The sequence below is a fragment of the Amphibalanus amphitrite genome, unplaced genomic scaffold (assembly GCF_019059575.1).
Source record: "Amphibalanus amphitrite isolate SeventyFive unplaced genomic scaffold, NRLGWU_Aamphi_draft 000059F_arrow, whole genome shotgun sequence".
NCBI lineage: Eukaryota > Metazoa > Arthropoda > Thecostraca > Balanomorpha > Balanidae > Amphibalanus > Amphibalanus amphitrite.
Genome location: NW_024881555.1, coordinates 317,551 through 331,578, shown reverse-complemented (window position 1 = coordinate 331,578; position 14,028 = coordinate 317,551). Strand labels below are relative to the sequence as shown.

The window sequence follows — 14,028 nt, the reverse complement described above, 5'->3', positions numbered from 1 at the left end:
TATCAAAAGTTTCATTTTTCCGCTAGGGGCGCTGTAAATACAAAAGTGGAGCTACTGTTTTTGACAGTTATGGCGCACTTTTATTTATTTTGCATTTATTCCGCTGATGGCCATTGAATTTTCAGTTTGTTTGCGGTGGCTGCGGTGGTATAAGCTGTATTGAGGACGGATATTCTATGGAAATGGCTACACAGCGGTGATATAGTGCCTGTCACCCCTTCAATTTAAGGTACACAGCGTTAATTCCTGCTAATGCCTGCCATGGTATTGAATTATTCGACGAACTGTTCCAGTTCCAGTTCACTGAATCAGACGACTCAAACTCAGATGGTGATTTACTGATGTTCCTGGTGACTTATTTCCTTTTTTGCTTTGCTTTAAAATTTTTGAGCCCTTAACAAACCAGGGTGTTACCATGAGTCTTGACAATCCAGATTCTAGAGCTTAATATGTTAGCATTTTGTAGTTCAATGTGTTTTGGAATGCTCCCTGTGATGTTCCGTTCATTCAAAGTGTATCCGATTACAAGTCATCCTTGAATAACTTCAGCACAATAGACTATGCTACAAACTTCTAGGTGACATCCATCCTCTAAGTGATGCAAGCTGTGGCTTCATAAGTGCTTTTTAGAATGAAGTGGGTTTCTGCTGTTTAAGTTAAATATATAAAATGTGGTATTAGGTAGGTGCCTACCTACCTCTCATTTCAATTCAACATTTAATAGGCAACAGTGATTTCACATCTTATTACTATCATTGCTCTTCTGTTCCACAGATGCTTGGCATGACTGGGAGTGAAGAAATCATGGCCAATGGACACAGTGACTATGATCTTGGTAAGGAGCAAGGCAGTATAGTAAGGAGTGTGCTGTATTTTGTTCAGTTATGTGTGTTTTAGGTTTTGTCATATTTGCTGACATTGCTTTGACTGACCATGTCCATTACCAGTAAGCTTGGCCCCGGGATAGTAAGGCCTGCCTAGATTGCATGAGTGAGCATTTTGTTGAGCATTCTCTGCAGACGTTGCCGGTACAATGGTCTCTGACATTGACGGCCGTGTTTTCTGCAGACATTGACGGTGTGGTGGCGGAGCTGGGCCGGCTGCGCTCCTCCCTCGGCAGCAGCGAGGAGGAGTTTGGCTTCCTGGCCAACCTCCTGCAGAGCTCTCAGCTACAGAGTCTTGTGCAGGTGAGCGAGGCCAGCGAGATAGAGAGGGAAGGGTTGTTTCTAGAGGCTGAATAGTGAGATGAGACTTACATTTTACGAAGTGTCATCGTTCCCATTTATATATTCAACCGCAAAGCGTCAAATTATTCAAGGGCTCCGCCACCGGGGGGGACGGGTGGGACATGTCCCCCCCAACCAAAATGTTGGGTGGGACATACTATCTTTTGTCCCCCCCCAATAATCGGCTCTCCCGCTGGTAGACAGATCGACTCTTGTTCCTGACACCGAATACAGAACATAGGTGCAAAGAATCTCCGAAGAAAAAACTGTCGTCGATAACTATATTGTCGCTGTGCTTTTAGTCTTTTTCTGTTATGGGGGCCACGGATTTTGGTTTTTTTGTAGACCATATCGACAGGCGTTTTCGCGTTAGGTATATCAACGTGAGTCTACTGACGAATGTTCGCAATCACACGTCCCATTCCGATGATGAATCCAGTAGGTATATCCAGTAGGTAATCCAGTAGGTATATCAGATACGGATCTCTCAATCAATTAAACGCTCAATACGGAGATTATTCTTTCGGGTAAACGCGTTCGTTCTTTTAGAGGAAACTTCCATCGGTCAAATAAGCAGAGCTGGGCAAGTGCGTTCCTTTAGTGCGTTCCTGCGTTATTGCGTACGTACGCACCGCCTTTTTAGGAACGCAAGAACGCAGGAACGCAAAGTTTTTCAAAGGAACGCAAGTAAGAGGAACGCACCACCCGAAATTTTGAAGCGTTCCTCATTTTGTGAAGTGCGAACCCTGCTATACCATGAAAAAAAGGTGCCCGAACTAGAATTTGTCCGATGTAACAAGAACTCAGAACCCCCAGATAGGTAGATGAGTTGTTGGATATTGCTGCCAATGACCTCTGTGTCAAATGTTTGAATCTCGAGTACGTGTGTTTGCCGGTAGAGGCGCCACTTGTCGGTCGAATCGAGGAAGGCTTGTTTAGATTTAGTGGTGATGTTTACTATTCGATTCGGTTTCAGGCATTAAATGTGTAAAGTAAATATGATAGCTTTTACTTAGATACATCTTTCAACTTAACTATTGTTTTTAAGCAGGTCGTATTTTTGTTGAAAACCCTACGGGTAGAGGAGACACTAGGGCGATGGGCGAAGAGCAGACCGTCCCCCCCCCCCAACCAAAAGTCCGTGGCGGAGCCCTTGAAATTATTTGTTGAATTCGTTAAAGAGTTCGTATTGACGTTGGCAGATACGTACTCGACTCGTATTACCCCAATGTTCTGTACAATACCGCCGATCATTTCCCGCTGGTGACGTTGTTTGCGTTACGGCAGGCGCACAGTACCATCATGTCGACGATGGTGGAGAACCAGTGCCAGCCGGTGCTGTCCACGGCCGAGGATATCGCCTTCGAGGTGATGGGCGAGATCCAGCTGAAGGGCCTCACCGAGCCCGACGCCGTCGAGCTGTTCCGGCTTCTGCAGACCCCGCACATGCTGGTCAGTCAGGCGCCGCGGGGCGGGAGGGGCACGATGGGGAATATGCTGTGAAGTGTGGATGCGTTGTAACGATGTTTGGTTTTTATTTTGCTTGTTTTGTGACCCTCGACCCGTATTTTTCGGACATGCCCGAATCACCGTTGCTAATATCACTGCAGTTTTGTGTGTGTGTGTGGGGGGGGGGGGCTTATATCCGAGGAATGAAATGACGGTGACTGCTGTTTTTTTTGTGATCAACTGATCATCATCATTTATTTTCGTATATATAAATCATCGACATCCTTTATCTTTTCTCGTCATGATGACCTACGACACTCTCCCCCTCAAGAGTGAACGAGCCTAATTCCTACCGTTTATTATTCACGAGCCGTGGAACAGGACAGTACCCCGTGATTCGACCCGCCCTCCCGTAGTTCGTCGTGTCGCCGGTCGTCGAGTCGATCTCAGACAGTTTCATGGACCGGCTAGTCGGCAGTCTGGTCCATCGGCCCGCTCGCTGTCTGGGGCGGGTCGGCCGTCTCCCCTCCTTTGGACGATGTCCGTCTCACGGGGCCGGAGTTAACTGTCAATTGTCCGGGCTTTGTTTGTCTACAGACTGAACTTTATTGGCTCCGTGATTGCTTCGTTCGGAGATTGGTGTTTGGTTTGGGCCGCTGCGCCCGCTGACGTTTGCCGTTGTCAGCGATTTTCTGTGGTAGCGGCGGTTAGCCTCATTTCTGCAGTATAGCTTGCAACTCGACCAGTTTCTGCTTTTTATTGAAGCGCGCCATTAATTTGTTTAGACAATCCATAACAAATCGTTGTTATCGAAGCATCGACGGGGACCCATAGTTTTCTATAGGCATCAGGCATTAGACATGAAACTGCCGTTAGCGATACACGGTGAAAGTGACATGGTGTTGCTATTAGAGATGTCAATCGGATACCAACTATTTGGTATACCGATACCAAACCGATACCAACTTGGTATTTGGTATTTCAAACCTAACAATTTTGGTATTTTGTTGGTATTGTGAGGACTTGGTAACGTATTCAACATTAGAAATTTGGTAAAAAGTTGGTAGTTCTCCTGAATTCGCGGGTTGGTTCGGTTTTGGTATTTTGTCAAGGGTTCAGTTGGTATTCGGTTTGGTATCGGTTTCCAAATTACTTGTGATTGACATCACTGGTTGCTATAATGCTGTTTCACTCCTAATTATTTCACTTTCGACTCCTAAAATTTGTCAGTTGTGCTGGATAACGGAAGGTTGTTGATATTTTATCGCCGTTTTTAAACGCTATCATCACGCCTTTTAACCGGAGACGACTACTTCCTCACCTCCCTCTCTCCTTCTATAAAAGGAGAGTGTCTGTGGATGCGCCCCCCCCCCCGCTCCCTCTCCCTATCGAAGGAGAGTGTCAGCGAAGACGCCCCCCCCCCTGCTCCCTTCCCCTATCGAAGGAAGAGTGTTGGCTGAGGCGGGTCCCCCTCCACCTTCCTCCCCCTATCAAAGGTAGAGTGTCAGCGGAAGCTCCCCTGCCCCCCGCGCCCTTCCCCCTGTCGAAGGAAGAGTGTCAGCGGACTCGCCCCCTCCCCCGTCCCCTCCCCCGTATCGAAGGAGGGTGTCAGCGGAGTCGCCCCCCCCCCCCCCCCCACCGACGTCCCCTCCCCCGTATCGAAGGAGGGTGTCGGCCTGGAATAGCCGGCCGCCGGCCGGTCACAGGCTATTGGCCCGGCCAACGACAGCGTAACTCGAGCCCGGCTCGGACCGCCGCCAGCCTGATAGCTACGACCCGGCGCCGGAGTAAATGATATGCAGTGACCCCGGGAAAATGCCCATCGAAAGGGGTCGCTAAGTAAATAGCTGACATAAGGTGAAGAGATTCCTGGTATGGGACATTCTGTAGGCATGCCTTTGAGGTTATAAGGGTATCTTGTAATACGGTTTTGGTGAAAGCGTGGTCAATGAATATGGTGACGCTACTTTTCATGTATTCTGCTTTCTATATTTAGTGAATCCACCGTTATCATCCACGTCAACTTGGCAATTTCTCCCACTTCTTTTGCGATCCCTTTGTCGGTCGACCTTTCTTGGTTTAACCTACTCCCCCCCCCCCGTCCCTCTCCCCACTACATTGTCCGTTCCGGTATGGCTCATCCTCCCCTCCCCTCCCGCAGAACATTCTGTCCGCCCACGATATGGTGGCCCAGAAGGACTACGTGCCGCTGTGGCTCACCCTCTCCTCCCCTCCCGCAGAACATTCTGTCCGCCCACGATATGGTGGCCCAGAAGGACTACGTGCCGCGGCTGCCCGAGCTGCCAGCCGACGCAGACGACGACGAGGAGGAGACGGTCAAAATCGTCCAGCTGGTCAAGAGCAACGAGCCACTGGTGAGTGCCAATGGAGAAAGGTCAGCGTGCCATAAAGGGAATGGGAAGACAAGTTAGCACGATGTCGGGGTCGTCGTTAGGTGAGAAATGTTAAGAATTATATGGTTGCTAAGCTAGACTAATGAAGACGGCGCAGACCATTTTTATCATATCCAAACGGATACGAGGAGGAAATAACAATATAGTTTGATACAACAGTCCTGATCGCTTCATCCTGTGTCCTGTGCCAAGTTTCGATTACGGACGATTAATGCATCCCTTTTTCCGCCGCTCTATTCGATCTCGATGTCTGACCTAACACATAATGTCCTCTCTCTCTCCCTCACCCTCGTCCCTGATTTCAGGGATTCCGTACCTCCACTCCTCTCTCGGCGCCTCCTCCGCCGGCGGCGCGGCCTCTCTCCTCCCCTCCGGTGCGGCTGCGCGCGCGGCTGGCCGCCCCGCGCGGACCTCGCTCCCTGTCCAGCCCGCGGCGCCGGCAGGCGGCCCGGCCGGCCGTCTCGGCGCCCAACACCCCGCTCAAGTCGCGGCCGCTGCACCGCCTGCTGGCCGCGCAGGGAGACGAGGAGCCGGCGGCGCGTCCTGTACCCACCGGTGCTGCGCCCGTGACCGCCCTGTCACCGTTCGAGTGTCTGTATTGAGCGGTGTGAAGGGGTGGGGCGTGAGGGATGAGAGAACAGTGCGTGGGGTGTGAGATGGAATCGTTTACAGGTTGGCCTAGATGAAGTGATCCCGTTTTGATAATAAACGAGCTCGCTGCTCAGGCGTTATTTGAACTTGAGTAGGTTAGTGTGTTGTTTTCATTTCTGCTAAAAAACGTTTGTCATTGAAACATTTCTATAAAATGCAACATTTGATGATGGAAGTGTGTGCATAGCGACAACACTTTTTTGGTAAAGGATATTTTTACGCTGTGTGCACTTCCGTACAAAAAAAAATGCTCTGGTACTCCGGTTAAAATTTGCCTTCATCGGTCTGCACTCTGAAACTGAGCCTTCCTGTGATCAGTGTTAAGTGCTGCCCTGTAACTGTGTTTTCGCCTTCCCTCCCGCCGCTCAGGACGGCTCCAAGGGATGCGAGCCGATCGTGGTAAGTGATACCTCTGGACTGCAGTTACACTTATTTACACAATACACATTACACAGCCCCATCGCCCACCACAGTCACCTGCGCACTTGTTCCCATGTTCTGCTCTATTTGCGACTCAGCAATGCTCCACGCTCACACGCTCTAATAATTCAGCTTTGTTTCGCCCATCGAATGGTATGACCTCTTCTTTACTGCACTTTCATATCCAACTGCCCCTTAGAAACTCCCATTCAGTCCTCCCGCATCTCGCTCTTCAAGGAGGCTACGATTAATTCTCAGCACTGAGCCCCTTCGCACACCATACACACCACGCTTGTCAGGGCCCCTTCTCGCTCAATGTCTCCCATCAGTGTCGCTTCTCACTCCCATCTTTCTCACCAGACCCCTCTTACAAATTTCTACCATCAGTGTCCGCCTCTCACCTTTACTTCTCCCACCAGTGCCCCCATCTGACTCCCATCTCCCCCATCAGGGTGCCACGATCAAGGCGGACGAGCAGACGGGCGCCATCGTGATTGCCCGTGTAATGCACGGCGGTGCTGCGGACCGCTCGGGGCTGATCCACGTCGGCGACGAGGTCCTTGAGGTGAACGACATCGACGTCACCGACCGCTCGCCAAACGACGTGCTGCGGATACTGGTGAGAAATGGGGAGAGATAGAGGGAGGGGAGTTAGTGAAGGGAGGGTGGGTGAGTGGAATCAAAGAGCATGGATGTGAAAGGAGAAGGGAGGGGAGTAGTAGCGTTCAATATCCGAGGAACTGGTGAGTGCAAAACGGGAGGGTCTGCTGTTGGAATCGATGGTTCTTGGTCAGGGCTGATCTACTATGGATGTGCTGCTGCCATCACTGCTGTCTGTGTTCCAAGATGAGATGGGGCGTGAAGCTGTAGTAAGCTTCTGTGGTTGGAAGATGTGCTTCGTCCATGAATTCGCGATGCTGATAATATTTACAGTGGAGCGAATAGGTGATGTTTACGGTCCTAGTCATCGTGTCTTGCCGCGATGTAAATGTTTGCCTCACAATTTCTCGCCACCACTGAGCGTGTTTGCAAACATGTCTAGCTGGTTTCTAACTCCGGTGCTGGGATCGGATCGTGCTCTTTACGTCCTGGCCGAGTCAGATGACTATTGGCTGTTTTTTTTCTTTGCATTTGCCAGTGTTGCTGCGCTACGTCTGCTTCAACGTTTTTCTCACCTTTTCCCGTTATCAAAAGCAAAAACAAAACAATAATGACCGCATTGCTTCAGTTGGTATCAAAAGTACATATCATTCATTTATCGCTTTTTGATTATTGGGGACACATTCCCACCTGTTGACCCGACTCCTTCTGCCCTCCCCCACAGACGCAGGCGCAGGGCACCATCACGTTCAAGCTGATCCCCGCCGACACGCGGCACTCGGCCCGAGAGTCCAAAGTGCGCATGCGCGCTCTGTTTGACTACACGTCGTCCGACGACAAGCACATCCCGTGCCGAGAGGCGGGCCTCGACTTCAGTCGCGGAGATATCCTGCACATCGTCAGCCAGGACGATATCTATTGGTGAGAACGACGCTCGACACCGAGGGTGATTTTTGTGGATCAGTCGGCCCAAATGCAACAACAACTGTTTTTGTCACCGATTTTTAACAGTGTAGATTAAATGGCATTCCATTTTGCCCTTATGTTTTTCATTTCTGATCCAGTGTCATCGTGCGGTGATAAGAATCTAGTGTTTTCAAGGATTGATTTATAATTGAAAACCACCGCTTTGGCGACTAACTGGTTGTGTTCCCTGCCGTCCCCTCCAGGTGGCAGGCGCGGCGAGAGGGCGACTTCAGTATGCGGGCCGGCCTGATACCTAGCCGGGCTCTCCAGGAGCGCCGGATCCTGGCCGAGAGGACGCAGCGGGCCGACGATAAAGGTGGGCGCCGGCTGTCATCCGTCTAACGAGCGGGAGTTAGCTTAACATAACCTGGATGTGGATATCGAATTTAAAATATCACCTCATGGCTCGTTGTGTAAATAATGCGCACCGGCTTACTTCAAAGCGTACTACTAAATATTTACTAGAACCTTACTCTATTCTTGTAGTCCGCTTTTCGTTTCACAAATCAATTGCAATGAAACTCGGAAACTATCGTTGATACATTGCCTGAGAAACGCCGATTATATCGAGCCAAGGCCATATATAGGCCTAGAGCTGCCACTCGCACGCTGCTTGCGTCCAGTGGACCCATCCTCACGTGGCCGTGACGTGCGTTGCAGGTATCTCCTGTGTGGCCCGTTCGCCCGGCAGCCGGACCACCAAGATAAAAAAGATCATGTACGACGCTGCCGAGAACGACGACTTTGACCGCGAAGAGGTGGCAACATATGAGGAGGTGAGAATCTCGGATGAGGGGCGAGGGCTCTGCGGTATGCCTAAGTAGACCTTTTATTTGATATGGTGGATTGAGGTATGTACGCAAAGCACTGTGGCTGGAATGTACCAGTTTTGACTGTTTTGAAGGATATAGGTAATCGTAGTTATGTGTAGCTGTAAGTTTTGTGTTTGATGATTGTTTTGCTGATTCGACTCAGATGTGTTAGGGTCTGGATTTACAGTTGTATCAAATTCGATACAAGTATCGCTAACTGAGCCCTCTGCTGTGACCAGGTGGCGAAGCTGTACCCTCGGCCGGGCTGCCAGCGGCCGATCGTACTGGTCGGTCCCCCGGGAGTGGGGCGAAACGAACTGAAACGGCGACTGGTGGCCACCAATCCGGACAAGTACCGATCCGTCATACCCTGTGAGTGCTGCGCCTTCTGTGATAACGCTCGACCTACCTTACTTCCTGGCATAGTTTACATTGATTTAGGGTTCAGCTGAAGTAAATTTACGCCCCAAAATAGCACTATTGCATATTGTAGCGAAACACATGCTTTGTATTTATTGACTGTCCGTGATAAATCGACATATTCCATGAGCAGTTCCTCCAACATTTTATTAATCTGTTTTTGTTCCATCGCCATAAATTGTAAGCATTCCACCGGCCGTCCCTTCTGCAGTCCTGCACTCCTCTGACCCTCTCCCCTCCCCTGCAGATACCTCCCGACCCCAGCGGCCCGGGGAGAGTAACGGCGTCGACTACCACTTTGTGTCGCGCGCCGACATGGAGGACGGCCTGGCGCGCGGACGGTTCGTCGAGTTCGGCGAGTACAGGGGTAACCTGTACGGCACGGCCCAGGAGAGCATCCTGTCCATCATCAACGCCGGACAGGTCTGCGTGCTGTGTCCCCACTATCAGGTCAGTCAGAGGCGGAAGGAGGGGCGGGTGAGGTGTAACTAGCGAGAAAACTTTTAGTGGGAGAACTGGGGAGGGATGGGGTAGTGAGGTTGAATGACGCATGCATTGCTGAAAGGTTTAACATTGGTCATCCTGATGGGGAAGTGGAGGCATGGTAAATGACAAATGTAACATTTCGTGGTGTTAAAATTAATTTATCGCAATGTACTTATGTTGACAGGCAATTACAATGATTATTTTCCGTAGTCAATTGCTGCAGCAGTATCCTTGGACCACCTGACAGCTTCAGCACGACTCCAGCCTCTTTACCCCGCTCGTTTCCCCGCAGGCGATCAAGATGGTGCGCACTGCCGAGATGAAGCCTTACATCGTGTACGTGAAGCCTCCGCTGTACGATCGTCTGAAGGAGACCCGGGCGGCCAGCTACGCGCGCTCCACCTTCGACCAGACCAGCACACGAGGATTCACGGTGAGGGGAGGAGAGAGTGGAGGACGGCGGGGGGGGGGGTAAGGGACGGGGGACTGCTCTGGGTATGTTGGGACGAACGTAGAACGATCCTACCGTGTGCCAACTTTTCTGTCTGCCAATATGGCAAACGTGTGTATAATAAATGCGACTGTGAACGTATAGCTATGAAGATCACGGGGTTTTGTGGGGTTTATATGGAATTACTCAATCGGGTACTGTTAGCTGTGGTTAGTGAGCTAAATGAGTTCGACCTTGTAGCGAAAAGGTCACCGTGTCAGGCAGTCGTGAAATATTCATCTAAGGCCAACACCGGACCCAATTATAGCTGGCACGGTAGTAACTCAGTCTTTTAGTTCGATATTGCCTGTTCGAATGTGGCACAGTCTCTAACATTTGGGCTGTCTAAACTGGGATGACTGAGGTCGAAAACAATCCATGTTTGACTAGACGAGGTGGGTCAATACTCAATACCTATCACTGAATCAATCGGGGAATAAATACACATGCTTGTAATGAAATGTCTGTCCCGCTCAGAGTGAATACTATGTAGTTGCTCTCACGACATCCTGTCCAGTGGCCGATGTGTACTATTATGATCGCATTGGGAAATCATTTCTCAAAGTGAATTGTTCATCACTTGACTAACGTCTCATGCGGCGCACTGTTGCTTGTCAAGCGAAGTGTATATCGGTTGTCCGTCACATCTGACCCCTTCCATCCCCCCCCCCCCCCTCCGCGACAGGATGACGAGCTGCGCGACATGTTGCACTCGGCCGCCCGGCTGGAGTTCCACTACGGCCACCTGTTCGACGAGACCATCGTCAACGACGACCTGTCGACGGCCGTGGCGCAGTTGCTGCGCACGGCGCGTCGCGTCGAGACGGAGCCCCTCTGGGTGCCCGCCAGCTGGGTGCAATAGAGCTGCCGGCGGCTCCGGACGTCGAGGCTCCGGTGTGAGACAGGGCTGCGCCGGGGCTCTTCACTGCCAGGTCCGCGGCGCCCGGTCGGACGGGGGAGATGTGAGCCTCGTCTCGTCTCTTTCCGTCTCGTCTCCGGGCGGGAGATACTCAGCTGTTGGACGGGGCGGTACGGACGGCCTCGGTGAGACAGATTCTTCCTGCGTCGGGGGCGGCGGTCGTGGTGAGGCGCCCAGGCTCAAACCCTGACCGCCGGCGCCGATGTCGGCTGATCGCGGCCGCTCGCGAGGGACTGCAGACTGTTCCACTGCCGCCGCTGCTGCCTCGGACGTCTACAGAGATTCCTGACACGCTGGCCAGTTGGAACCGCCGCTCCTCAGTTAGGTCTCTCCGTGAGTAACTCCAATCGCCTCTGGGGCGATCGGAGACGCAGTAGGGTGCAGACAAACGACTGGCTTCCACGCCTTACTGGCAGAAAATCGGGAGGGCATTGAATCCCGAAAACGAAATGAGACTTTCTGTCTCCTTGTTCATATCCAGGAGCTTGACTCTGCGGCGGCCGACGGGGCTCTCTCGTCAAACTCTGTCGAGCTGACGCTTCAGACCAGAGGTCGGATTGCGTTTGTTTACTGGAGTACGGCGTCCCCGTCGGCCTCTCGGGCTGACGTGGACGGCCTTTAGTCGTTTCCCAAAGACGCGCGGATGACCGGTGTAGGCGGTAGAGTGAGTGTAGTGATTCGTAGCGGTGCCGGCGGGTAGGATTGTGTGTGGTAGCAGGCAATGAGGTGGAGAGCAGTGGTCGTGCTAGAGCTGAACTTGTTCCGGGCGGAATAACTCGGGAAAAGGGGAGAGGCCAGTGGCCTCAGGGCATCTACCGGCAAACTGGGCGTAAGTGTAGGTCTTGGCTGGCTATAGTGAAGAAAACGTTTCGGTTTCATGACGTCTTAAAATCATTGTTGATCACGGCTGCTTATTTGCTGATGGGAGTTTTATGGATGTCTTTGACAAGGAAGCATTTCACGGAATGACATTTGAACAAGCCGGTCATTTGGAGAGTATCCAGGTAGCTCGCTTTCTTTTAGTTTGCTTAGACTGTTGTTATCTTTTGAATTAAACATCTGGATAGTAGATAGCATTATGGAATTTTTATCAGACGAATGTAAAACACTTCATTTTTGTTGTTGCTGCCCCAAGGGCGATTATATGAAGATATTTTTCGACATTTTAGTACATAGCTCGACATTAGCCGTTGATCGTACGTTTGCAGGTCGGTAGTAAGAGAAATGCTGCGGTGGGATAGCCAGCAATCAATCATTCATAGCACTGTAGCTCATTTTACACGATCATACGATATTGACACATTGTGTTCACGTCAGTAATAGTTACTTGCTGTCACCACGCTTGTTACGACCGATGTATTTTCGCTCCACAGCCGCGTGCAATCTGTTTTAACCTTTTGTGACGGCATGTTTGTTGTTTGATGACACTCCATAGTCAGTAGCGCAAATATTTCAGTCACTTATTCTGATGTGTTCGAATTTTATCTTGATAAGTTTCGATGTATTTTATGTGCATGAATTTGTTAGTGATATTGTCAATGAACTTCGGGCTTGAATATTTTGTTTTGAGCTGGGCTCTATGATTATGCACAGGGAGAGCTTTGTTGCTACATTGCATATGTTGCACGTTAGTGAAAAGCACGGACAGTATTCATCGCTGTTATTGTTTGCATCGCACTGTACGCTGTTATATTTTAAGTCACGACATGCACGCTAGTTTGATATATTATTAGTTTGTTGGCTCTTAGCTGCGGCCAGATTCAGGAGCAGAGCTGTTTCGTCATGTTGCTTACGTGATTGAAGAGCGGCCGCACATTAAAGCTAACGAACTGTCTGAAGTAATAGACGATCAGTGTCTGATTTCTTTCCTCTATGAGAGATAAGGCGACGTGTCTGGCGCTCACACATCCCGATTGTCTCACTTATTTGTACTGAATTTCGATATTGACAAACGGCCGAACTGGTGAATGTTTGTTGCGTCTAGGAAACGGGTAGAGCCTTACGAACAAACTCCGATCAAAAGTGGCGGCGAGCTGACATTGGCCTGTGTTCGATTCTGTTCTCAGGGTCTGTGTGTGTAGTGAGTGCCGTGCGCGTGCTGGGTACTGTGTTCACTAGTGAGGTGCTCCTCCTTGGGGAATGCCTCACTCGGTCCTGACGAATATAGACCTAGGCAATGTGTGAGAGGCGCCGCGACGATGCTAGATCGGCCTTTGCAGTCCTGTGGTGGTGCGGTCGGCAGCAATAGGCCTTTTCGCGGCGAGTGATCTGCTAGCTTGAGCTCGACCGATGGTACAGTCAACCTTGTCTCGTTCTAGATCTGACCCGTCCTTCGATTTATGTCGCGACCCTTTTTCACGGTGACGATTATCAGAATCGTTCCGCGCAGGTTGCAAGTGTTCACAGCCTCGTTCATTGCAACTTTGTCTTCATTTTCGGCCACTCGGCTGTCTCCCTTTCCTAGTACATTTCCAGTGACTGCCGGCTTCTGTGGGCGGCTTGTCATGACATAGTGAGACGCCTGCTGCATGACACAGGGCGCCTAGCGTTCTGAGAGGGCCGGCCGACCCATGACATACCTTGTACTGTGTGAGCGAGCCGCCCAGGCCTGCGTAGACGCTTATCTCGGTGTTCTCTTCCCGACTTGTCCTGTGAGCTCGGCCCGGGCGTGTGTCGTAGTGGCGGGCCGGCCGGCTGCGGTAGGGGCCGGGCCGAGTGGTCGCCCGCTGTGTCTGTCTCCCCGAGTATTGAGCGCCTTCCATGGTGGGGCGGCGGTAGCGGCGGACCGCGGTGCGTCTCGGCGGCAGCGCGAGGACCAGTGCCGGACGCCCACAGTCGCGAGTCTGTGCTGTTCGTAATGCCGCTCGTAGAATGATATACCTCCGCTTGTTTGGTGTTCATTATCGATTCCCAATAAAGGTTACCCGGTAGGTCGGTGTTTTGTTTTAGTACCGGACAGGTTTGAATTGAAGGGTTCTATTGAGGAAAGGCCGTCAGGGAAGGCGAGGGAGGGTATCACGATTTGTTTGTAACGTGTTGTGTTTGTCAGTGGGACATCTGTTTATAAGACATCGATACCTCTTGCGCCTTACCTCCATTCACCACAAGGCCGTGTAAGAGTTTTACCACGCGCATGATCCTCCTCAATTATGCTCCTCAAACTCAATGCTCAAGT

General features: G+C 51.0%; 1 protein-coding gene across 2 annotated transcripts; it reads left to right on the top strand.

Annotated features, from left to right (window-relative positions):
• Nucleotides 1-78: 78 nt before the first annotated feature.
• On the top strand, nt 79-13,781 carry LOC122378431 (MAGUK p55 subfamily member 7-like). 2 transcript variants are annotated; one of them, XM_043359475.1, is made up of 14 exons: nt 98-229; nt 775-835; nt 1,069-1,187; nt 2,514-2,678; nt 4,916-5,050; nt 6,110-6,139; nt 6,612-6,779; nt 7,485-7,681; nt 7,930-8,042; nt 8,387-8,502; nt 8,778-8,910; nt 9,206-9,408; nt 9,737-9,877; nt 10,620-13,781. In XM_043359475.1, the coding sequence occupies exons 2-14, from the start codon at nt 775-777 to the stop codon at nt 10,794-10,796; spliced, it is 1,758 nt and encodes a 585-aa protein (XP_043215410.1). In that variant the 5' UTR covers nt 98-229; the 3' UTR covers nt 10,797-13,781. The 2 variants fall into 2 exon arrangements, with proteins under 2 accessions (XP_043215411.1, XP_043215410.1); XM_043359476.1 differs by lacking the exon at nt 6,110-6,139 and having other exon boundaries at nt 79-229.
• Nucleotides 13,782-14,028: the final 247 nt, after the last annotated feature.